Source organism: Helicoverpa zea, chromosome 11, assembly GCF_022581195.2.
Source record: "Helicoverpa zea isolate HzStark_Cry1AcR chromosome 11, ilHelZeax1.1, whole genome shotgun sequence".
NCBI lineage: Eukaryota > Metazoa > Arthropoda > Insecta > Lepidoptera > Noctuidae > Helicoverpa > Helicoverpa zea.
This window is the reverse complement of record NC_061462.1, coordinates 1,417,586-1,443,524: the sequence shown is the minus strand read 5'-3', so window position 1 is coordinate 1,443,524 and position 25,939 is coordinate 1,417,586. Positions and strand designations below refer to the sequence as shown.

The following is a 25,939-nucleotide window of genomic DNA, read 5'->3' as shown; positions in this document are numbered from 1 at the left end:
GTTGTCGAGTTCCCTCGACCTTCACTGGTCTCCATCATCAGGTCAGCTCAAAGCCTTCACTGTTGAATAGTGCTACCAGGCAAACACCTGAGTGATAAGATTTCAACCTATGCATTTCTGCAACTTTCGAAAGTCGCCCTCGATTTCTCAAGGTTCCATCATCAGATCCTGACCTAATGATAATGGGACCACCTCGGAAGTACACGCTATCAAACAAAAAAAGAATCATCAAAATCGATAAATAAATGGCTGAGTAATCGCGTAACAAACATACAAAAAAAAACGGTCGAATTGAGAACCTCCGCTTTTTGGGAAGTCGGTTAAAAATAAGTCGGCGGCGGCCATCTTTCCATCTTGGACCAGCTTTCGATGAACAGCGAACTATTTGCCCCTTCAAACAATAAAATCGTCATAAAATTTTGCGATAACTACACCTAACTACGGCTCTCGTCAAATAGCTTTGCCGCTCAGTTAAAAAGTTGGAAGTAACGAATCGCCATTAAGTTTGGCAGATCTACAGGAATCCTGCACATAAAACACCCGAAGAATAAGTCTTCATTTGCCGTCTTCAGAAACCCTAAAAACCGAAGATTTTTTTTATTCCGGCTACAACGTATTTTCTACCACTGATTTTCTAGCATTTTTTTCAAAATATATTAAGTCATTTTACTTTTCCTAATTTATTTTCAGATTATGGTAAGTATACAAAAGTGCAATTTAGTAATATTATAATATCAAATAATATAAAATTATTAAATCGATTCTTTATTTTAACGAATCGGATCATTCGATGCAAAACTTCTATCACCGTCGCCATCTTGTCTATGCGTCTTCAAATTTAAAAAAACAACTAATGTAAACAAACATGGCGAGTTCGATCAGAATTCCCGGTAATTACGATTGGATTTTAAAAAGGTATATTTCTAACGGGATGCTAAATATGAAAGGTTTGAATGCGTAATAATAATTTAAATTTATTTAGTTATTTTATTTAGTACTCACAAATGTGGTTTGATTGGAAAGAAAATAAATATGAGCGTAAATAATTAGGAAAGTGTATGACTGATTCGCAGACCCCAATTGGGGTCTAAACCGAGCTTACGGTGACATTGATGTTCAGACCCCGATTGGGGTCCGCTACGGATTTGACGGTTAATTATTGCAAATCAAATCAAAGCGTTTATTTCTAAATAATCTAAACAACTTAAAAAAATTACTGCCACAACAACATAAAACACTGTTTTATAAATCATTTTCAAGTCTTCCGTAAGACCTTTTGACTTGGACTAATTTGTTGAGCAAATGTCACGTTCGTTCGGAAATCTAAACATTATGAGCAAAGACGTTAATGAATTCCTACATGATGTTTATTTTGTTTATTCCTTCTCGTTAGGAAGCTGATTAAAAACGAGATCATATTTTTCCTTCTTCCGTAAGGCTAACTAACTAATTAAAATTAGTGATATATGAATATTATGAATAATATTTTTCTATGAGAAATGATTACGACCTTAATGAAGAAATATATATAAAGATTTGGGGTTAAACTTTATTTAGTTGACGGTATATGGAAAAACGAACGAAACGAATTAACGAAAAAAAACAAAATTAACTAATTTATAGTTTTATATACCTAGCTAAATGAAGTAGTTATTTTATAAGAGCTAAGAATATCAGAGTAATTATACTTGAAAGGTAAAAATAATCTAGAAAATAGCTACTCATAACGCACAGACTACATAATAAAGTACCTTACTTACCATATTATTCAAGCAACAAGTACATATTTTATTAAATTCTTGACCGTTATTTGAAGCTTACTAGTTTGGAGATAGGCACCTACGTGTTTTCCGCTTTTATCTCTGTCCTTTTCTACCCCATATCTTGCATCTCTCTCGCACACCGACCAGTTTCACTCCCCACCAGGCAGGAGGCGACGAGTGTTCTCGGCGGCCACAGTTCGTCATTGGCGTCTTGTTTTCCGCCCGAGAAGGTTGGTCTAACCAACCGCTGTAGTATTTCGTTGAAAAATAAACTCAGTGCTCTCGCAGAACACAGGTGAGTTTATAATATTTTATACAATTTGTTAACGGTTTTACCGTTCGATATTCGATTTTGCGAAATCAAGTGTTAATATTTTGTACATCTACCCCTTTTTTGTCACGAGTCTTCCGTGTACTTTTTTTTTCAGTAATTTGTTTTCAGAATGAGTGACTTATAAAGCAAATATGGATGCGGTAAATAATAAAGCTACCACAGCCCGTGCACGTGACTATGGAAAAGAAAGCAAGCCCGAAGTTCCTAAGGCACCTGTGGCCCTAGTTCAATCCTGCAAGGCGTTCAACTTTTTGACAAAAAAGAATGGTGTGAGGTGCGGTCCAACCAGCATCTCCTTAGTTCGGACTGGTCACTACCGCACTTGAAGAGGGCTGGTGGTGTCAAGAAAGCTTTTCGGCCTTGAAAGACTTGGTACGCTCCCCTCGGACTGCCAGTAAGTCTGTTAGCCACCCCCCATGGGGGTCGGCTCATTATCACGGCGTGTGATGGTTTTCGGCCTTGAAAGACTTGGTACGCTCCCCTCGGACTGCCAGTAAGTCTGTTACCCACCCCCCGTAGGGGTCGGCTCATTATCACGGCGTGTGATGGTTTTCGGCCTTGAAAGACTTGGTACGCTCCGCCTAGGACTGCCAGTAAGTATACTAGCCACCCCCTGCAGGGGTCGGTTCATTATCACGGACCCGCGCAGGGTACCAATCTTGCATTTTGCGAGTCGCAGCATCATTACAAAGCAGGGACCAGTAAGTATACTAGCCACCCCCTGCAGGGGTCGGTTCATTATCACGGACCCGCGCAGGGTACCAATCTTGCATGTTGCGAGTAGCAGCATCATTACAAAGCAGGGACCAGTAAGTATACTAGCCATCCCCCGCAGGGGTCGGCTCATTATCACGGACCCTCGCAGGGTACCAATCATGCATGTTGCGGGTCGTACCATCATTGCAATCTACCCTCGCAGGGTGGCTTTTTGGATCGACTTTCGAAGAGTCGCCATTATAACCTTCCCTCGAAGGGAAATGGTAATCACACTCACGCTGAATGGCGTGTGACGCAAAACTAAAAGCTCCCTTGGGATATCACGAGTAAATTACAATAGGAACCATGTCCAACAGAGGAAACAGAAAGCGTCCAGGACCGCAGGCGGACTTTGATGCGTCCAACAAGGCACGTAAGTTATGACTTTCCAGGCGGGTTGCCTAACATTATATCAAGACCAATGGAAAGAAATGGGAGCTCCGCCTTTCTTGTTAAAAATAATAACTGGGTATCGCATACCATTGGCCAAAAGCCACCTTTGATAGATAATGCCAGATTTGACCAGAGAGTCCAAAGAGATGGATGTCGTCATATCCCAAATGATAAAACAAAAAGTTCTATTGATAGCTGCAAATTCTGCCAGCTTTCTTTCCAATATGTTTCTTGTGCCCAAAAGGCGACGGAAAGAACCGTCCAATACTCAATCTCAAGGTTCTCAACAAGTTCATAATTACGGAACCCTTCAGTTTAATAAATGTTTTTCGGGTGCTAGAGTTTCTTCAGAAAGACGAATGGCTGTGCAAGTGGATCTCGCCCAGGCTTACTTCTACCTTCCGGTAGCCGAAGGTCACAGATATGTTCTTCGACTAGTATACAGAAGAAGACTGCTTCAGATTACGTGCCTACCATTTGGCTTAAGCACGGCACCCAAGACCTTCGCCACAGTGACCAATTTGGGTGGCTCAAACTTTGAAAACTCAAGGGTTACTTATAATTGTGTATCTCGATTTTCTGGTGGCTCACCAAGATATATTTGCCTACTTTGGGATCATTTGCACCATGTTTTGGATGGCAAGTGAATAAATCGCAAGCATTATCAACAAGATAATGACAAAACGCACTACGTGACAAACAGCACGACAAACTTAGAAGACCTGCATAGCTTGATAGGACTTTTAAACTTCGCAAGTTTTCGTTGTTCCATACGGCAGACTGCATTACCGGGCTCTCCTCACTTTCCTCAATGCAGTGTTGAACAGCAATCTATACCTACCCTATTCATGGAACCGTGAGCCAAACGGTGAACAAACCATAAAAAGGGTTCTTATAAGTCACGATTGAAGTAATGATCATATTTTATAAAAATAACTACGAAAGTAATATACTGACAACATTAGAAATGATATTTTAAAACGATGTCTGTGGAACTTATGCAATCTTTTCAAACTTAATTGAAATCAAATACGTATGATAAATGCCGTAAATTATTTTCTTAATTTTAATGAAATATGTAGTAAATCGTTTACATGTAAAATGAACCTAGAAGTCTTGACTGTCATACATAGAACCCTACTTAATTGAAGACCACAGATACTAAGAACATTTTACATCAAAATGTGACGTTTTTGTCATCGGTCGGGTTATACCCACCATTTTGAAAAAGTGTCATTCTTTGGTTACATTGTGGGCTCACGGCTCGGTGAATGGAGTATAGCAATGTTGAACCTACCAGCAGATACCTTAGCAGATCTAAAGTGGTGGCTGGTCAGCTGCCACCAAACCTTGGATATTCATTCGCCACTTCCCTGTCACCTTATAACCACGGACGCCTCCGATGTAGGATGGGGGCACAACTGAACGGAACTCCCGTAATGGGTTCATGGAACGAGAGAGAAAAAGGCTTTCACTGCGATCTGAAAGAGATGCTTGCAGTATTAACTGGAAAATCACGGCAAGTTGCTAAAGAGATCAACAGCCATTTTTCAATGCAGAAATGGGACTGTGGTGTCATATCTAAGAAATCAAGGTGGCACCCGATCAAGGAGCTTACCGAACTTGACGTACAGAGTATTCAGTTATCTTGAGCTGTATCAAATCTATCACGTCGTGAATCATATACCAGCCCTATTCAACAGTCAGGCAGACCATCTCTCCCGACACAAACCTCCACCGGAGTGGCATCTTGTATCAGCAGTGGACCTATTTGCCTCGAAGCGAGCCCAGGGACACATAGTTGTGTACTACGTGCCCCTAGATCTGAAGGACCCGAAAGCGGGGTTCCACGATGCATTTTTCTCAAGTTTTGACTTACCCGCTAGCATGGGTATTACCGCCACCTTACCTTATACCGTAGGTCCTCAGTCATCTCAATTCAGGAACGGGAGTTAATCTCATAGTAGTTCCTTCGGTGGCACCAGGTATTTTGGCGAGCAGATTTGAAGTCCCGATCATTAGCAGTACCCTACACACTGATGAACCTCGAGCAGAAACCGATAGACACAGCAACGGGGATACCCCCTGCCAAGGTCAAGGAAATGGGGGGGGGAGGGACAAGGAGTCTCTCCGACTGAAGTCTTCAATCCACACGCAACACTTATCAATCAGCTTGAAGTCGATGGTTAAATTGGGGCGAAAAGTATGAAATTGGATCCTATGAATCCTTGAATCCCTATTTGGACCTATACTTACCCAATTTTTAGCGGACTTACACATAGTAAATAAACTAGCATACAATACTATTTTATTACACAAGTCAGTTATAGCTACACTATGCAATGCAGAAACCACTCTAGAGCTAGGCTCACACGTTCTAGTCGGACACATTTTAAAATCAATAGCGCTGAGCAAACCTGTTCCCCGGGAAGCCGTCCATCTGGAATATTGACCAATTGGTAACCTACTTAAGTGCAGTAAACGTAGACGAGAATAATCCATTTGCAACTTCCAGGCACACTGCTGCTCTTTCTTTTGCTAGCTTGTTTCGGAAAGGCGAGTCCATGATCTTTCCTTGCTTGCAATAGACCCAGAACATTTCAAAAACAACAAAGATAATTTAATCTTATGGCCAGTCTTTGGCTCTAAGACCGACAGTTCTAGTCATAGGCAGTCGGGTTGTTGTTTGATGGATAATCAGGAAAATATAAATCTAAGTCCAGTGTATTGGGTCAGAAAGACTAAAGCCTTGTTAGAAGATAGACGGACATCGGCTAATTCCTTAAATTTATTTATATCCGTTAGAGGCCAACCAAAGGCAGGCACCCGAACGATGATGCGGGTGGATTAAGACATTGTTAAAAGAGGCAGGAATAACTACAACCCCAGGAAGCTTCCACTCGGCGGTAGCGTCAAAATCTGTGTTGACAATATACCTTTGGACGATATATTAGCAAAGGGTAATTGGCGATCAGGCAATACATTTGCCCATTTTTACAGAAGGGAAAGATACCCACTAAATAGAAGTAGCAAGTTATCTCGATTATTTAATTAATCCAGCTGATTAATGTCTATATTTTTTTTGTTACTATTGTTATTAAGAAGTATCGCAATGTTTTTGTTAATTACTATTAGAAAATGAAATCAATTTTTGCTTTTGTTCTTGCATCTCTCTTTTAATTTTTATTACTCATCCTTCGAGCCCCTTTCCCAACTATGTTGGGGTCGGCTTCCAGTCTAACAGGATGTAGCTGAGTACCAGTACCAGTTAACTTTGATTACATTAGTATTCCAGGACGCAATACACATACTTACATGTGATTACTCGTGTACCTAAGTACCTATTTACATACACAATTTCATTGTGCTTTTGCTCACATTGGCGTCCACTTCCACCAGGCGATAACAAACACGTCTCAAACTAGTAAGCTTCAAATAACGGTCAAGAATTTAATAGCAGCGTTTTACCTGAAATAAAACGCATATTAAATACTTACCTTATTTGAAGCTTACATTTTAATTTCTGCCTGGTGTTTTCGACTCAATGACGAACTGTGGCCGCCGAGAACACTCGTCGCCTCCTGCCTGGTGGGGAGTGAAACTGGTCGGTGTGCGAGAGAGATGCAAGATATGGGGTAGAAAAGGACAGAGATAAAAGCGGAAAACACGTAGGTGCCTATCTCCAAACTAGTAAGCTTCAAATAAGGTAAGTATTTAATATGCGTTTTATTTCAGGTAAAACGCTGCTATTATCAGCAGACTAATAATGCCCAACAGTTGGTCGAATAAATTGCCTTAATACAATTACTTCGCCCATATATTATTTTATATTAGTCTCGTTGCAAAATTAAGATAATAAGATATAATTAAAACGTATTCTTACCCAATGGAGAATTGGCTTACTGGTAACAAACCAGAATGGGTATAAGGCATGGAGAACAAAATGACTAGTGGAGATGCCATAACGGAAAATCTCCTAAGAAAGTAGCGCGCCAAAATGCAGGTGTGTGGGAGACGAGGAATGTTACTGTCTCCGTCCTTATACGCCTTGTTTCTACCAGACCCATTTTTGGTAATATCTTTGTCAGATGTTTCAAAGAACCCAAACACCTCGTCACTACACTCATAACTGATCGTTTCGGTCATTCTGATTGTATGTATTTGACCTACATGAAGGCGACTGGCCTACCTGCATTATAGCATCTCTGCTAATTTTTCCTTGCTCCATTGTATAAGGATATTTTGCTAATGATAGAGCTGCGGTTCTAAGTGTTTTTGTTTGTCGGCTTTTTAGCTGTGAAGTTATTTATTAGGCAAGCTAAAATCGTTTCGTAGATAAATAGTCTTCTTATTTGGCTGGCCCGTTTATTGGCCCGAGTTCAGATCTTGCGAATTCTGACTTAGTTTCAGCTTGCTCAGTCTAATGTTCTGTCGGTGTTTGGTTGTTTGAAAATGTTTTATTACTGTTGTTTGTTTTATGGTGATTTTGTCTTGTTAAGTATTTTATAACTAAGCAGGTCGTTTGGTGGCTTAGTGCATTGGGTGCAACAGTTGTTTTCAAAACGAGTTTGAACATAAAATAATATCCACCTCTAAACTAAAGAAAGAGGTAAAATTCTTATCACATGCAAACTCATTTGTGTACTTAAGACACATGGATTATTTTATGTATTACTTGCTGAAGGCGACACATTTTATTAACCTGGCCTGAAAAGTTATAAATAATCTGCTGTGTTGGCCGCTATCCGTGAAAACAACATCTAGAACACATTTTTTTAATCAGATCAGTCGTATCAGGTATTAGTATACACTAATTATATTAAAAAAAAAAACATCTCTAACCTCGAACAAATCTTTGTTCACAGGAGCAGGAGGCCTCCGCACTACAGAGTTACGAATCACACCACGTGTCGTGCAAAGAGGTCGGAACGTCACCATGGCCTGTCTATACGAGCTTCATGACTATGGTATATACTCCGTTAAGTGGTACAAAGGGACGCAGGAGTTCTATCGGTACTCGCCGCTGGAGAGCCCGACTACTAAGGTGTTACCCGTCAGTGGGATTAAAGTTGATGTAAGTAGCCTTGTGTCTTGTAGTGTGTGTGTGTGAGTGTGTATATGGATGATTTATCAAACGTAGGGTGCGTCTACACGGTGCATCTAGCTGGAGCAAGTTAACATGGACAAGTAACAAGATCACGCGGGTGTGTATTTTGTTTTGGTACATGAGCGAGCCGCTGGATCCGCATGTTTTTAAAAGGCATCTAACCTGCGCATGTGTCTCAACATGCGCAAGCTACTTGCACCGTGTAGGTAGATGCAGGGTCTATCTACCTATAGGCAGTCATGTGTTGCTGGGGATTTTATTGCGCCACTCCTTCTTCAGTCTTCTAAAGTCGAACAGACAAACAGAGTTATAATATTAGTAGAATTAATTTGAAGACTCTTGAAAAACATTAAAGCGTTTATTAAAAGCGTTTGCCTTTATTGTAGAATTAGGGTTGAAAGGTGATTAGATTTTAATTACCGATTGTCTAAAATCTTTCATAAATTCAATTAGTAATTTTCGTTAGCACAGATAGCCAAATAATATTCAGTCTGGTATTATGATTATTAAAAAATAAGTATAGTCCCTCACTGGCCTTCCATTAGGCTAACGATTGGATATGAAAACCATCATCAGGTCCATCTTCAATTAGGTGACACGGTTAGTTACCTATAATAAATCAATAATTAATAATCCAGTCAAGAACTTGCTTATTGCCTAACAGATCTTCTATGCCAGTATAATAAAAAGGAACCAATTATTTTTTTGTTTATTTATGCCCCAAAGGGTCTGATACTACAGACTGTTTTGTAAAATTCTTTCATTGTTAGTCGGCACTATCCCCAGTTAACATATGCTATATTTTATTTGAGCATGGGAAGTAGTTTCCACGGAGCGCTGATTTAACCGCAAGAAACAGCAAGTTTTCTATACATAGTAATCATTTATTTTCTTCCACAGAGGTTAAGGTCTAATGAAACCCACGTAGTGCTACTCCGAGTGGTGGCAAGCCTCAGCGGGAATTACAGCTGTGAGGTGATACAGAACGCGCCATCCTACCCGCAGTATATCGCCTCAGCGAGGCTTGATGTTGTTGGTAAGTGCAAACATTCATGAACCTCAAATATCTTTTTCCTAGCTTGAGATATAAACTTTAATTTTTCTGCCTTTCCACACCAGGATTTAAGACAGAGTTATTTAGAGGAATGAGGTTTAAATCTGTCCATTCCAATAATATTTGAATCTGTTCACCTGCTTTGCCGTAAATACATTGTATGATTCCATTGGTAAATAAATTACTAGTCTTTTCAAAAATTAGAAACCTGTACGTATTAGATACGTAAGGTGTATGATACTATTTTGCCCAATTTCTATCAAAATCCTTTGAATCGTTTAGACGTGAAGAAATAATTAAAATGCACACTCACAAACTTTCGCCTTCATAATATTAGTACAACACACTGTTAACTTAACAATTTCAGCTTAGTTAACAACGTTAAAAATTTAACCAAAGCGTACTCATGCTTAAACACAAAATAAGCTAAAGTCAGGAACTTGCGCGTTTGCCAAACTTGTTTACTGCTCTATTTTGCGTTAGAAACTGCTAAGTTGCAGATAAGTTAGGCAATATCTGCCTAAAGTTAGCAAGATAAGGACTATTAGCTGCGACATAAATTGATGTCAAAAATCACATTAATTTTAGAAGTTTTTAAGTATTTCTTGGTGACAGATTTCTTAGTTTCTTTTTTGGCCAGTCGTTACGAGTAGTCAGAAGGCAGTAAGTCTGACACCAGTTTAACCAAGGGGTATTGGGTTGCCCGGATAACTGGAGTTGAGGAGGGCAGATAGGGCAGTCACTGCTTGTAAAGTACACTGGTACTCAGCTATATCCTGTTAGACTGGAAGCCGACCCCAACATAGTGGCGAAAAAGGCTCGGACAATTATGCCATAATTCTGAGTTTCTTTTTATGACGGATATTACTAAAAGGGTTTATGTAATCGTGATAGTCAATGATCAAGCTTTCTTTATATGCAAGGATTGCTTTAACCAGAAGGAAGGTATACAAACACATAAACATAGACTTTTATGTTATTAAAGTCAAGACAAGCCAAGATCCTTCCAATAGTTCTGACTTCCATTTATGGACAGAAATTGCCAGCTTCTGTACTATGATGCAACTCTTAAACTATTACGTAATACTCTTCTAGCAAAAATTTGTTCATTTATTTGACTTAAAATTATCTCATCTTAGCTTTTATGATTAAGAATTCCATAACAAGTGAAAGCCGATAAAAAAACCCGAAATAAACAAGAAAAAAATTGATCGCTCTTTACCCGGAATTATTATGACGTTCCCTAATAAGGCCCAGGAAGATGCCCTAGCAACACAGCAGGAAAAACCAAATCAAAGATAAATAATTGACCTACTTTCTGTCTTTGGGCTTCCTTATAATGATATCACGGTTCCATGTCTTTCTAATCTTCTAATGATGGTGAGGAATCTTCACTGAATATTTTGTTGCAGGAAGGATATTTCGTGATCATAAATATTCAGTTTTTGGACAGTAAATAAGTGAATTAGATTATATAGAATCGCTTGAGATAATATTTTTTAACGAAACAGTTGAAAATTATCGCTAGAATATTATACTCTTGTGTAGTTTAAACACGATGTTTTTAAATAACCCTTGCAGATTTTGCCGAAATCCTTCAAAAGGAATATCTTTCCAAGAGAGGGAATTAAAAGGCTTTCTTGCAATACTAAGTACAGCAAAGATTGTTTTACCTCAATGTCTGTAATAGTCATATTACCAACTACAAGAACAAAAAACAAAACACAAATTCCTACAACCATATATCATGAGAATGTCCAATCCCGTCATTCGTTCAAATATCACCGACGCTACCTTCCTAGCTTCTCGAAAAAAAAATACTACGGCACGCGTATTATTAAAACTCTTTTGACCGTAACAGACAATGGGCAACAAAGGTGGAATCATAAAAATGTGATGTGAAACACAAAGGGTAGGACAGTAAAATAGAAGGGGAACCTACACCTGTGACCTTAGGGTACGACGGAATAGCGAAAATTTGGGGAATTCAATGTTGGTGGGTCATTTTGGATTGTTCTTTTTTTTTTTGTTACCAACTGTTGGATTATGGGTAATTGTAATAAACTAGCTCCCGCCAGCGGTGCCACCCAGATTATAATTGGTCTTCCTCGATAAATGGCTAACACAGTAAACATCGTATAACAAGGCATCGAAAATACTGAAATAATTTTCAGCTTAATAATGTTATTATTGAAAGTCAATGGCGTTTTCAGCATATAATATTTTATTGTTTTTCAAAACCTTTAAAAATCTGCTGTTGTAAAGATTACGTTAAAACAAATCCTTCGAATATTACTTAAGAATTAAAGCTGTGAAGGTATAAAATAATTTACAAAATGTAATCTTCCCACCGCTTGGTTGGCGTGAAAATACCAAGCGGGAGCGAAATATTTTGCCAAGTATTTACTGGATAAGTTTCACAGCTTTTTGCTTGCACCCAGCAGATTTTTCTCACCCATACCTGCTTGAAATATCTGAACAGGCTTTTCGGGGTAGTTTTATACAACCAAAGCTAGGTTCAGCACATCATCCTTGGCCTAGCCTTATCCCAATTACGTTGGGGTCGGCTTCCAGTCAAACTGGATGAAGCTGTGTGCTAGTGTTTTATAAAGAGCGACAGCCTATCTGTCTAACCTAACCTAAACTCCTAGGAAAGACTAGTGCCGGACTTACTGGCATCTGACTACCGTAACGACTGCCATGTTCAATGGCCGACCGATGTTCAATGACAGCCGGATGCAGGACGTATTACAGAAAAATAAAATATCGTGTCCAAAAGTCAGTCACTCGGTACATTTCGAACGGAACCGATCGGACGCAAATCTTCATACGTGTAAGATATTAACAATCGCTTAAATAATTTTCTTACAGGAAAACAGCAATATCTACTTACTTCTAACTTAAATACACGAGGGAACCAACCATTGTGTTATTAGTTTCGAAACTATTAAACACCTTTTCGAGTTGAAAACTTCCGAAAATACTATAAACCCTCGGCTGGCTGGGTCATCTAACTTGCTCCGAAGTTCAGTAAAGCAAATACCATTGATTTTCTTACTGCAGAGCTCTGGTGCTCTTAAAACTTGAGAAGACAAATAGCTCATTCCTCTTTATTTTTATTTTTGACTGACCTGATAATCTTAAAAGAGAAGAAGGAATTAAATAAATCTGAAAGAACATAGGTACATGCATCTTTCTTGCAAGTTCGTTTTCTATGTGATAAACTGGTGATGAATTACAATTGTCTAAACAATGCAAAAAATATTGAATTTAAACATATTGCCCTGACCCCAAATAAAATTGAGAACAAGACAGGAAGAGGAACAATAAATATTTATTATTTGGTATGATTTTATTTTATTCATGGAAATTGTAGAAGATCAATTTTTAGATCAAGCCAAGTAACTAAAATTCATAATACTTATCTTCCAAAAAACTATATCGCAGCAATTTTCAAACACGAATAAATTCTAAAACCAAAAACCACTCAGAAACTCGCATTTAATAACGTTAGAATCTAAAGCACATTTTTATAATACCGCGCTGCATCATTAATCTGGCTGCCACGGTGGTTTAAATAACAATATACGCGGTATCTCTCACTAGTCCATGGGGAAGACTCGTGTTTAAAGGGTAGCATTTATAGTGAGAATATGAAATGGTTTTTGTGGAATATAAGCAATATATACTGCGTTTTTTTTTAAATACGGGATAGTAAATATACAATCGCTAAAATGTCTACAATAATGTGGTCAGCCTGATCTTGAAAAAATAAAATAAACAATTCAAATTGTCGGAGAAAAAAATGTAAAGGCTACGAAATGATAGCATGCCAAAAATATTACATGGCATTTTGAGTTACCTCAAAACAGCTTGAGTCGAGTTCCGTAAAGCGCTCTTAGCTAAAGTATGGTTAGGCTCATTTTCGTAGGATTATTTCGTGAAATACCTAATATTTAAGCGAGAAATGTTATAATAATATTTAAAACCTTCGACCAAAAAGAGGGTACCTAGTTACTTTGACCGCTATGTACGTACGTTTGTCAGTTTTTAGGTCAGATGAACCATAGTGCTGTAGTTTAAATCTGGTTTGCTAGCGGTGGGTTTCAGATACATTTCATGAAAATTAGCTCACCTGTTTTAAATTTATCAACTTCTTTGAGTCAAAGTTTTGTTTTAACACTTTGTGCCCGAGTCATCTATACTAATATTATAAAGCTGAAGAGTTTGTTTTTTTGAACGCGCTAATCTCAGGAACTACTGGTCCGATTTGAAAATTTCTTTCAGTGTTAGATAGCCCATTTATCGAGGAAGGCTATAGGCTACTTTTTATCCCGGTACGGGAAGTAGTTCCCACGGGATGCGGGTGAAACCGCTGGCAGAAGCTAGTATATTATATTTATACATTCAAGCGTCTACCCGCATTGGTCCACAGGGAAGACTCATGTTTAACGGCGAACGTTCATGTGAAGGAGAAATAAGACAATAATGTACGGATAATATATTACTCGCGTTGGAACAAAGCGCCAATTTTAGTTACGGACGTGTGCAATAGTGTGCATTAATTGGGCACTCCATTTTCGTTTTTCTTGCTCCACGGGATTCGGAATTAATGGTGATTTATGACAGAGTACTAGAGAGACAGTGATATTGCTTAGTGACTTTATTATTAGTGCAAAAGTAGCCCTCTTTGCCTATATATCATGCCTTCTGTGTATAACGCTAAAACTGTTGAACCGTTTTAGTTGCTCTATTTTATAGCGTAAGGCCTGAGAACGAACATAAGGCAACTGAGTACGAGAAGTAGTTACCTCAGGAATCACGTAGAACTACGGAGAAATGCAAGTACAAAATAAACAGGCAATCACAATTTGCCAGCACCTACTTTACTTACCCCACAAACCAGCGCCTACGCAAATTCAAAGAGCAATCAAACTCAGATGTGTAACTGAACTGGCATTTCAGTGAATTCACGTAGGCACCTACATGTAGTCACGTTAATTGACGCGTACTGAATGGCTGTGCATACCTTCGCTGTGGTGACAAAAGTGAGTGCATTGTAGCTTTGACTGGGTTTATAAAGTTTTATGGGTTCGTGCCTGCGTTTAGATAGGCAGTTGGTTTCGTAGTCTGTAGATTTTCTATGCTCAATCTGTGTTATGTAATACTTATTTCATAGGACGTAACATGTGTGTGGGTTGGTTATGTTTTTACAATAAAACGGCTGAACAGATATTAGAATCTCTTAAACATCTGTTAACACTACATTTTGAAGTATGAGTAAACGTTTCCCTCTCATCATGTCATTACCTCAGGACGTCTTCAAAACTAAGGGTGGGCCAAAGATTTTTTGGAGCATTTCCAAGTCAAACATAGAATAAACCAACCATATATTCTCTTCTAAAACTGACCCTGGAACATCATCAAAATTCCCCAAAACAATCACTACTCATCTTCCCTCTTTTTCCCCAGGCGTAGGAGGTCTTCGAGCAACAGACCTCCGAATATCCCCACCAGTAGTACAACGGGGGAACGACACTACCCTCGCGTGTCTCTACGAGCTGACTGACGCCCCCCTCTACTCCGTCAAGTGGTATAGAGGGCGCCACGAATTCTACCGATACTCCCCCACGGAGAACCCTACTACGAAGATATTTCCCTTTGCTGGGATTAATGTTGATGTGAGTTGGATTTTTAATTTATTTTGTAGTTCTCTAAGAGTATGCTCACATTTGAAGGAGCACAACTTTATAATAAAATACCTTCACGCATAAGAAACCTGCACTCATTCAACGCATTCAAAACTCTTTGCCAATATTTAGGTACTTATAAATCAAATACCCCAAAAATGAATGCGTTGGATGGGACTTGTTTACTATCGTGTTTTGTCCAGATGTTGTCGAACCTAACCTTACCTACTCAAGTTATTCTGTTCTCAAGTAGCATGTTTTATATGCATTATTGAGAATAAAGATTCATAAAACCTATGTGTTGTGTTGTGGCTGAAAAATATACTGAGATAATGAAGATTATGTAACTGAAAATTTATCTCATCTTTAGGCATATATTTCATACTTTACACTAACACGTGTAAATGGATTTAGCACAGTTTGTCTTCAGTTCTTTCAACCGGCTGTTTACCTTTTTCTTTCTTTTGTGCTTGAATTTTCTTTATTCTCGCGATGGTTCTCCGAGTGATGCTGTATACCACGTTTGTTGTGCCTATCACTAACTTTTCTTCTATCAAGCATCATTTAGTATTTTGAAGTGTCAATTTTCACTGGAATAAATCTTTCATAGCATCAAATGAAGAACGATAAACTTCAATTGTTTTCCTATCTCAGTATGAGTGACATATCTGACTCAGCAATTGGATAGAAGCATTTTATGCTAACGCTACTAAGAGTAATAAAATTGTGACGAAATAAAACAAATACCAGTTTATTGAAGGAATCATAAAAGGCTACTAGACCGTAAGTCTTACTTCTCGATCGTCGTTAAATTTATAATGAAAACGCATCATAAAATTGACGAAATTGCCACTTTTAACTATCGACGATCAAATATTAATTCGATTTGTTTTCTCGATAGAATACCTAATTTTTGCTTGGAATTTATGACGATGTGATCTTGTTTGACGGGAAAAATATAATTGCACAAATATCTACCAATTTAAACGTGTTCTTATAAGACCGGTCAGTTATTATTATAAATAAAATAGACTAAGTTTTCCATATTATTATTGAAAATACAAAATATCTTTATTTCTACGTACAAAAATACCGATGTTACCAAATATAATATAACACCATTTTCTATCCTATTCAGTATAAGTATTCAGTGAAAATATAATTTAGGAGCTTACTATTGACACAGGCAAGTTATCAACCAGTCTCGCGACATCATAAGATGGTCTATGTCAATTCAATATCAGAATGTTAAGTTACATTAATAGTCGAATAAATTCCGATATATTTTCCAGTAATTCTATTGAATTAATGTAGAAGTCGTGGTGGCCTAGTGGGCAAAGAACCAACCTCTCGAGTATGAGGGCGCGGGTTCGATTCCAGGTCAGGCAAGTACCAATGCAACTTTTCTAAGTTTGTATGTACTTTCTAAGTATATCTTAGACACCAATGACTGTGTTTCGGATGGCACGTTAAACTGTAGGTCCCGGCTGTCATAGAACATCCTTGGCAGTCGTTACGGGTAGTCAGAAGCCAGTAAGTCTGACACCAGTCTAACCAAGGGGTATTGGGTTGCCCGGGTAACTGGGTTGAGGAGGTCAGGCAGGGCAGTCGCTCCTTGTAAAGCACTAGTACTCAGCTATATCCGTTTAGACTGGAAGCCGACCCCAACATAGTTTGGGAAAAAGGCTCGGAGGATGATGATTGAATTAATGTCAAAATTTTCTTTATGCTAAATATGATGCAAAACTGACAATATTGTTTTTCATCGTCATTGTCCTCGAGGGTGTCATTTGGTCTAACCACCAAAAAGTCCCAGAATATACAAGCTGTTGATTTGCATCCGTGCCATATTCAAGGAGGTAATTATGCTAATGATTCTCGACCCAAATCAATAAAAGAATTGGTACGTAATTTTTTTTCGGAATTCCGTAAATGTCATCTAGCCTTATTAAAACTTGGCGCGTATGATACTGGCGTTAAAACCGTGCTGCATCACACAAACGCAAACAAAGCATACGCAACGATCACTCATAAATTTCATTCATAAAATTCAATTGTTCAATTCAATGACAAAAAAAGCAGTGCATATTAGTTATTTCCCATCTACTGTAATTCCAATCGATTATTTACGTATTGTGTGTCCTCCTCCTGAACTATGGCACAAATGCAAATCAACACCTTGTATATCACCTTGAATACATAAAAAAGCTGTTCTCAAAAAATTATGTTTTCTAAATTACAAAAGCTTTAGCAAATAAAAAAACAGACTGACTTTCCCGTCACATAACCTACTCCATGTATCACCTTCACGCATAAACTGCTCCGCATATTAAATCCCGCAATAAAGTATCCAAACGGGCTCTTAAGCCAACACTTACGTACGTAAGTCACTGCAATGAATTCCTACACAATTCCTTTAAAACTTGTAGGTACATGTTGTACACGATTTGTCTTCTTACAACTGTCAGGACGACTGGTCGTGTCATGTAAATGCATGTCCGTAAAGAACGTTGTATACCCCAAGAGTTTGCGAGGCGATATAGCAAAAGCATCGCTAGCATAGATCGTAAATGTTTGGCAACAGTGCCAAGTTCGATGTGGATGTCAAATGATTTGGAAGCGATGGGAAAATATTGCGTGTGCGAGGTTATTTCTTGTGTATACTGGATATTTGCTTTGCTTATATGTGGGACGATATTTGAATTTGTTTGTTATTGAAATGTTAGATTTCTTTTTCGTGGAAATCAAATTTATTATTGTATAGCCTTCTAATTACGTTTAAAGCTCCATTAAAGGCTTTAAAGTCTTCTGAAAAGACATCAACACAAACTTTATCTTATTTAAAATAAACGCAACTTTATCCTTTAATCTTCGAGCTTTAAAACCTTGTTTATATCGCATCAAAGTCGCATTATCTTCGCCCGCACTGTACACAAGCTCAAAACTTCATTTCACAAAACAGATTTATTATATCTAATGTAAAAACTCGGCGAGAAAATATGCGAATCTCGGGTACCAAGTGCCGACTGAAGAAAAATGTGGAATATCAGGGGAAACGGTTTTAGCAGCCATATTTCTTGTCGTCGCAGAAACTTCGCAGCAATTATTTTTACCTGTTGAGCTGTAGAAACAATGTATTTTATGGTGTGGAATTTGGTTAATATACCGGCTCAGTTTAGCGGAAGGAAAGCGTGTTGAGTCGCTGTTAAAATCTCTGAAATGTTCGCGGTTAAATAATTTTGTAATCTGCTTGTTCTGTTGTGCTCCACTTCGTGGTATTTTTAAGTATTAACAATGAGCTCTTTTGTTTATGAGTTGAATTTTATTTTTTACTCGTTGACTTTGTGAATAATGGTCTGTCATAAAAGTTGGTTGGGAAGATAAGTTTTACTATGTATGTAGGTATATGGTAGGTACTCATAATTTAATGTGTGCGGTTAAACTGATTTGTATTGGCTAGATGCTGGCCTTCCTTAAACGCCGTATCATTTTGAAAATCATCATCATCATCTTCCTGCCCTTACCCCAATTTTCTTCTTGCATACTCTTCTGTCTGCCGTCATCTCACAAGTAACATTCTTTCTAACAATATCGAGAATTTTGAAAGCCGTTTTGTTGATTAATAAACTCAAAAGATGTCTCAAGAGTATTTCCCTAAGCCCTCTTAAATTTCAGTAGACACTAAACAATTTGAATCCACAGAAATTAATTATATTGTTCGTTTAGTACGAAGGGTTCGTAATCTTAATTCTCAAACGTAAGTTGACTTCAAAGAAATTTTCTCATACAGTAACTTAGTAACATAGTGCTCTTAATATTCATTTGATTTTCACAACCTAACCTTTAAGTAGTTCTTAAATTTCTCTTTGATACTGGAGTTAGAAGATAGTGGTTTTATGTACAAAAGTGGGTGTTCCAAGTAATTGTTTTAGCGGTGACGTCTCTTTTCATTATTTACTTAATATAACCTTGGCTTTGAGAAAGTTCTAGTTATCATTGAATTTAATTTCTACAGTACACTTAAAAGCTATACTTAAAGAAAAAGGTAAATAAAGGTAAAGGTAATGATTCTGTTGTGTTCTTTATTTTTGCTAAAAGCCTTTAAGCAAATTGTTTTATGTCTAAGGGCTATCTAGCATTGAAATGTTTTTTCAAGTCACTGTAGTAGACCAGAAATTAGCACGTACAAACTTTTTGAGTATAGTTTGCTTGTAAAACCCTTCACACTTTACAACATACCATGATTCATAACCACTACTAACTTCACCAGGTAGGTCAACATTCGCCATTAATATGCATATCCTACAATAATAAACAGTTCACTTTAAGCCATTATTACGTCAATTTACCGGCTATATGTTGAGGGTAAAGCATGGCTGTCCATATCTCGCAATTGTGCGTTTGCGCCATAGAAAACAAATGACTAGCGGAGGTGCCATAACGGAAAATCTCCTAACAAAGTAGCGCGCCAAAATGCAGGCGTACAGGAATCAAGGCACGTTACTGTCTTCATCCTTATACACCTCCTTGGGACCCGTTTTTTTTTATGATACCAAAAATCGTAGACAGATGTCTCAAAGAACCCGAACGCCTCGTTAGTTCACTCGTATAATTATGATTGTTTTGGTTCAGTTTACCGTTCGTAGAAGAAGGCGCCTGACCTATCTTTATAATAAATAATAATAATAAATAATAAATTCTTTATTTTCACCAAAAACCATCACAACATTAACATCCGTAAAGACTAGGCATAAATTATAGGTTTTGTAAAACATTAAACTCTGGCTCCTAAACTAGGCATGTGCCTGTGACTTAGGAGTCAGTGATTCTCCAATAAACGTCAGAGTAAGCATATGATTGAAGCGATTCAGGACGTTACAATAAATGAGCAATGGTAACAAAAAAGAATAAAACTGTTCTAATTTGTAGGGAGGAAGAGAGAGATAAAAACAATTTAATAAAACTAAAGAGGTTTAACGGTAAGGTTAGTACGGCAGTAAGTTTAGGGTGATTGTGAGTGTAACTGTAGTGGGAATGTATGGGATGTGTTGTATGTCAATGTATAGAAGTGTGTTTGTATGTGTAATGAAAGAGTATGGGTGGAATAATAATGTTAAATTTATAATAATTTACCCAGTAGGAGATCCTCAGTATTGTCGTAATTAAGTGTATGTAGATAGTCTATAAGTAAGTTTTTACAATGATATTTAGGGGATGAATAAATGTTTAATTTTTTGTTGAGAAAGTTGTACAGATAACCGCTATTAACGTAGAACTGGCGTCTGGCAAAGGCAGTTCTATGGCGTTCATGCGTGAAAACATTGTATTTTCGTCTGCAAGTTGAATCCATTGGGGGACGTGTAGAGTGTTTGCGAAGAGCAGACAGGAGAACATAAAGTTGTCTGACTGTTAGAAAATTGCAGTCAGAATAGAGTTGCATAGTGGGATACCTACGCGGAAGAGAGAGCATTACCTTGAGCACAGCTCTCTGGGCTCTCTCAAGGCGAATGAATACATTTTGTGTGGCTCCACCCCAAACGGGCAAGCAGTACGTTAAAACAGAGCGGCACAGAGCTAAATATACTATTTTAAGTGTTTCAAGATCAGCAGAATTTCGCAGCTTCTTGAAGACGTATATCAGCTTACGTACACGGGACGTGACCTTGGCTATGTGGGGATGCCAGTTGAGATGCTGATCAATTAGTACTCCTAGATATCTTACATGAGTCGTTTTTGTGAGGGAGAGGCAGCTACATTGCGCTAAAGAACCACAGTGATGTGCTTTTAGGGTCAAGGAATTAGAAGGACATTGATTTGACTTGATAGCAAAGGGAACGTATACGGTTTTGTCTACATTTAAAGTGAGCAAGTCATCAGACAAACATTTCATCACGCAGCAGAGCGCTGCCTCGGCATTTTGGTATGCCTGGGTCCAGTTACATCCCTCTACGATAAGGGCAGTGTCATCCGCATAGGTATATATCATACAGTTATCAAGAGGTAGTGTACAGAGATCATTTATGTAAATGAGAAAGAGGGTGGGACCCAGGATGCTTCCTTGCGGAACGCCAAAAGTCATTGGAAGTTCATCACTTTCATATTGACCAATTTTAACTATTTGAGTACGATCTTTGAGATAGTCTGCAAAGATTTTCAACGGTAGTCCACGAATTCCAAGTCTTTCCATTTTTCTCAATAAAGCTGGGGCAGAGACAGTGTCAAAGGCCTTTGACAAATCTAGGAAAATTCCCAGGCACTTGCGTTTTCTGTCTAGCGTCCTAGCTACGTGATTCGACAGATGTAATACTGCATCCTCAGTACTAACTCCATTTCGGAACCCGTATTGGTTTATGGCTAAGATGTTGTTTGACTCAAGAAAGCTTATCAGATTCTTATTTAGTACCCGTTCCAAGATCTTTGACATTGCACTTAAAATAGAAATGGGACGGTAATTATTAACATCATCTTTGCACCCGGATTTATGAATAGGGTGAACGAGTGCTTTTTTAAACGTCTTAGGAAAGACACCAGCACTTATGCACAGGTTACAGACATGTGTGACAATCGGAACTAATACTTTTCTCGCGCCTTTAATAATTTTAGATGGAATACAATCATAACCTGTAGCACAGTCAGTCCTTAGACCCAGGATAATGGATTCAACATCGAGCTCGGTAACCTCAAGAAGCATCATTGAGCCACACGACTGTGAGTTAGCCACGGGATTGGACACCATTAAGGATGATTTAAATTTTGAAGCCAAACTGCTGCCTACATTAGCAAAAAAGTTATTAACGTAATTTAGCGAGGATTTAGGGTTATCTAATAAGTTTACTAGCTCAGAGGAAGGCGAACACTGTGTTTGAAGCTCCGAGACTTTCTTAATAACATTCCACGTAGCTTTAACATTATTTTTAGCATTGCGAAACAGTTCTTTTTCGTAAGAGCGTTTTAGTTTTCTCAGCAGGGAATTGCAATAATTGCGATAGCGAGTGTAGGTGATTTTTAAAATCTCATTGTTAGCCGACTTTTTGAGTTTAATATGCATACGATCACGGTGCCTTATACAGCGGAGTAGTCCCGGTGTGATCCAGGGCTTTAAATTACGTTGTTTTCTTGGGACAACTAGAATATGAGTGTGCTCAGTAACAATGGAGGAAAGTTTACCTATAAGCGCATCTGCGGCATCATTAGGATCAGATATAGACAGGATTGGAGACCAGTCATGGGTTTTAATACTCTCAATTGCGGAATCACAGTCTAATTTTGCCCTAGTTCGGGTGACATCCGAATGTACACTCCGGTTGCATAAGAATAGCAATGTCGGTTCGTGATCTGTTATGGATGATTCAATAACGAAAGCCGTAGCGCGTTTATTTGTTTTTATTAAAATATGGTCTAAGCAATTTGAGAGCCGAGTCGGAAACAGATGTGCTGGAAGAAGTCCGTTAGAGGCAGTACAGTTTAAATAGTCATCCGAGTGACTGTCAGTATTGTCGACCCTAATGTCTATGTTCATATCACCAATCAAGACCACGGAAGAAGTTCCTATTTTGAGAACACTATCGAGGCTGTCTATAAAGTTATCTATATTTTTAAAAGAAGGTGGTCGGTAAATAGCGACTATAGTGATGTCTTCTATACAACAAACGAGGCAGTTTGCATCAGCAAATACTGGTTCTTTAATATTAGCTTTAATGGAAGATTTAACATAAATAACACAACCATCATTTTGATTGTATGTGATAATAGTGGAATATGACGTAAAGTCATCCAAGGTCGGCAAATGCGACAGTTTACTCAACCAACACTCGGTGAGAATGAGCACGTCACACTGGAAACCCAATAGCCGCATTAGCACTACAACTTCGTCAAAATTTTTATTGATACTTCTTATATTTAAATGTAAAATTTTTAATCCTTTAGTCGGGTCTCTTATGAACTGTATGCATTTCTCAGGTTGACATTTGAATGATTTAGAAACGTGAAGCGCGTCTAATTCCTTATTAATAATATCTTGATTAGCCATTTGTTTTAGGAATACTCGTGTACAAACTGTGTAGCAAAATATTGGACAGGATTGCTTTATTTAAATAGAAATGCTTGAGAAATATACTGTGAATCGTTTTAGTATAGCGGCTAATTACTGTATTCGCGTGTGTGTTAAGAGGATAATGACAAATTTTGTATTTGAGTGATTTAAATTGTGTAAAAGTAGTTTGTGTGCGTTGTATGACTGTATTAATGTGTAAGATGTAACAGATGAATGAATGTAAGAGTATATTGCTTAATTTTGATGTTAAACTTAACATTAAAAATAAAATTAAAAATAAACAGTAAAGGATCACAGAGATAACAATATGGGAACCAGAATTATTTATACAATAACAAGAGATATTATGTGCTAGTCAAATAATTAGGTTTTGGCTATCCAATAGGCTGAAACATTTTTCAGAATTGACAAGAATCTGTTTGTCTCCTTCTATTTTACGGAGAAATATGTTACCATTTGAGATCCAACAGAACTTAAACTTGTTTTTGTTAGCAAACTCTCTGGCTTGGAAGAATAGCTTTTTTTGTGCTTGCTGGTAGATGATCGGAGATATACACGGGTTGCGGATCACCTGACAAACCTATGACAGCTGTGTTCAATTTGTCGTACTTTCCTTTTCCCTTGTTGTAGTTTCGTACGGCAGTAAGGAATGTCTGCTTAGTTTGCACAGTTGAGAATTCCGTTATAATTGGCCGCGGGGAGCTGGAGGAGGTAGATTTCACTGGCAGTCGGTAGATATCGCGAAGCTCCTTTTCATCAATGGATACACCAATAGCAGTGCCAACATCACATACCGTTTTCAAAAGGCTGGTGCAGGATTCATTATTAACTTGTGGTATGTTACGTAATTCTATGGCGGATGATCTTGATTTATGTTGAAGGTCAACAATTTTCCGTTCAAGAGATTCAATGTAGGTTTGCTGCTCGCGTCGCTCCCTCCTCAGTATGTCCACTTCAGTCTTTAAATCTTCAAACTGTTTATTAAGGAAATCAATGGACTGAACAATTCCAGCGTTTGCCTTACATATCTCCGAGTTTGTTGCCTGTATTTTACTATTCTGAGTTTTAATGTCTTTTATATCCGAAGAGAGCTCAGCTATTAATGTTGTTTGGTCTGCAAGAATTTCTCGTAGGTCCTGCGGTTCCTGAGAGCCCTTACCTGCCGAAATGCTTTGTGGTGAGGTATTTTTACGCGGACGCTTACTACTTCTTTGAGTGCTTACGTATTCGCACTATAACATCTCCGTTCATCATTCCTTACTCCGTGGTTTGCTGGCATGATGAGTAGCGTCAACATCAGCACAGCTGGATGACGTAACAACTAATAAATCTCCCATGTTTTACCCGTTTAGGGGAGAAAGGAGATAATTCAGACGCGTGGAAATGTTTTTTCCTGCTGCAGCGAGAAGAAAAATTGCATGATGTTTTTTAGGAGGTAGCAGATGTTTATGTTTGCGCCTTGTTTTGGCTGTTTTCAAGGAAAGTTCATAGAAACGTCTTGTTTTTTCATTAATATTTAAAAATCCTTACCACGCTTTGATGGGCATGTAATACAATCCAATTGTGTGGCATGACAGACTCGCCGCATAAATTTTGATAAATAATATGTCAAAAAAAAAAAAAACTTAAATATGTCCAATCTTCCTCACTTCCTACAAAGCTATGAAAGCAATTAGGAAAATTCAATTAAATAGTTTAATCTAAATACTTGTGTGTCCGTCTAGTAAAGGGGAAAGATAACAATTATAATGTATTATAGAATATTGTTTGTAGGCGTTCAAGCGGCCCTGCTTTGTTACCCAGCTGATGGTACAATTTGTAAGAAAAAGCGACAAATAGTAAATACATTCCATAAAACTGCAGAAATATATTAAAACTAAATACGAAGATATAAATTTAACGACTGATTACCATTGAATCAGATGCATGTTTGTCTGCCTCGTTGGTCTAGTGGTCCCAAGCGCGGCTGCTGTGCTCGAGGTCTCGGGTTCGATTCCCGGGTCGGGCCGAAATCGCTTTGTGGGTTTTCTTAAACTTTCACGAAGCAGCCCGTAGTCTGGAAGTTGGTGATTGATTCACCCGTGCATCGGAGAGCACGTAAATGTCGGTCCTGCGCCTGATCTCTTTCCGGTCGTGTCGGATTGCCGTCCCATCGGGTTATGAGAGTGAAGGAATAGGGAGTGCACCTGTGTCTGCGCAAATACTTGTGCACTATAATATGTCCTGCGCAGCTGGCTGATCTCCTTAAAATGAGAACAGCCGCCGTGCCCGAAATCGGCCGTGGACGCTATTATCAGATGCAAGATCAGGCGCAGAATTGACAGGTTTGTAAACTCCTGAAAGTTCAAATAGGAATATTATATGTATTTAAAAAATAACAACCCTGTAAGCAAGCCTGTAAGGTCTGGTACTGCTAATCTCTCAATACGCTTCTACAATTTTTGCGTAGTAGTATTGCTTTATATAATTTCATTTAACCAATTCAGAATAAGATTCTCCTGTCACTTGCAACAACGAGCACAAAAAGGCGGGACAGATAACTAGGAATTTAATTAATACAAAAGGGAAACGCAAGTAAATATTGTTTATAAATAATACCTTAACAAAAGGCTACTAAAATCTATTTTGTTTTAGACAGTTCGCATTCACTCGGATAACAACGAACTTGAATAGCTTTGATAACAAATATTTTATTTCAATTAATTTTAATTAAGGATCAAAATGACTGTTCTGAAACGTTATTGTAGATTTCGCAAAAAATATTTTTCGATTTTCAGGAGGACAAAGCT

At 38.1% G+C, this 25,939-nt stretch overlaps 1 protein-coding gene across 2 annotated transcripts in view; it reads left to right on the top strand.

The window, feature by feature from the left end:
* Positions 1-25,939, top strand: part of LOC124634290 — a 111,391-nt gene that overhangs the window by 65,737 nt on the left and 19,715 nt on the right. For both annotated transcript variants that reach the window (XM_047169794.1, XM_047169793.1), the window contains exons 2-4: positions 8,112-8,320; positions 9,254-9,389; positions 14,880-15,088. In XM_047169794.1, coding sequence (XP_047025750.1) covers positions 8,112-8,320; positions 9,254-9,389; positions 14,880-15,088 — 554 coding nt within the window. The remainder of the gene's footprint in view (positions 1-8,111; positions 8,321-9,253; positions 9,390-14,879; positions 15,089-25,939) is intronic.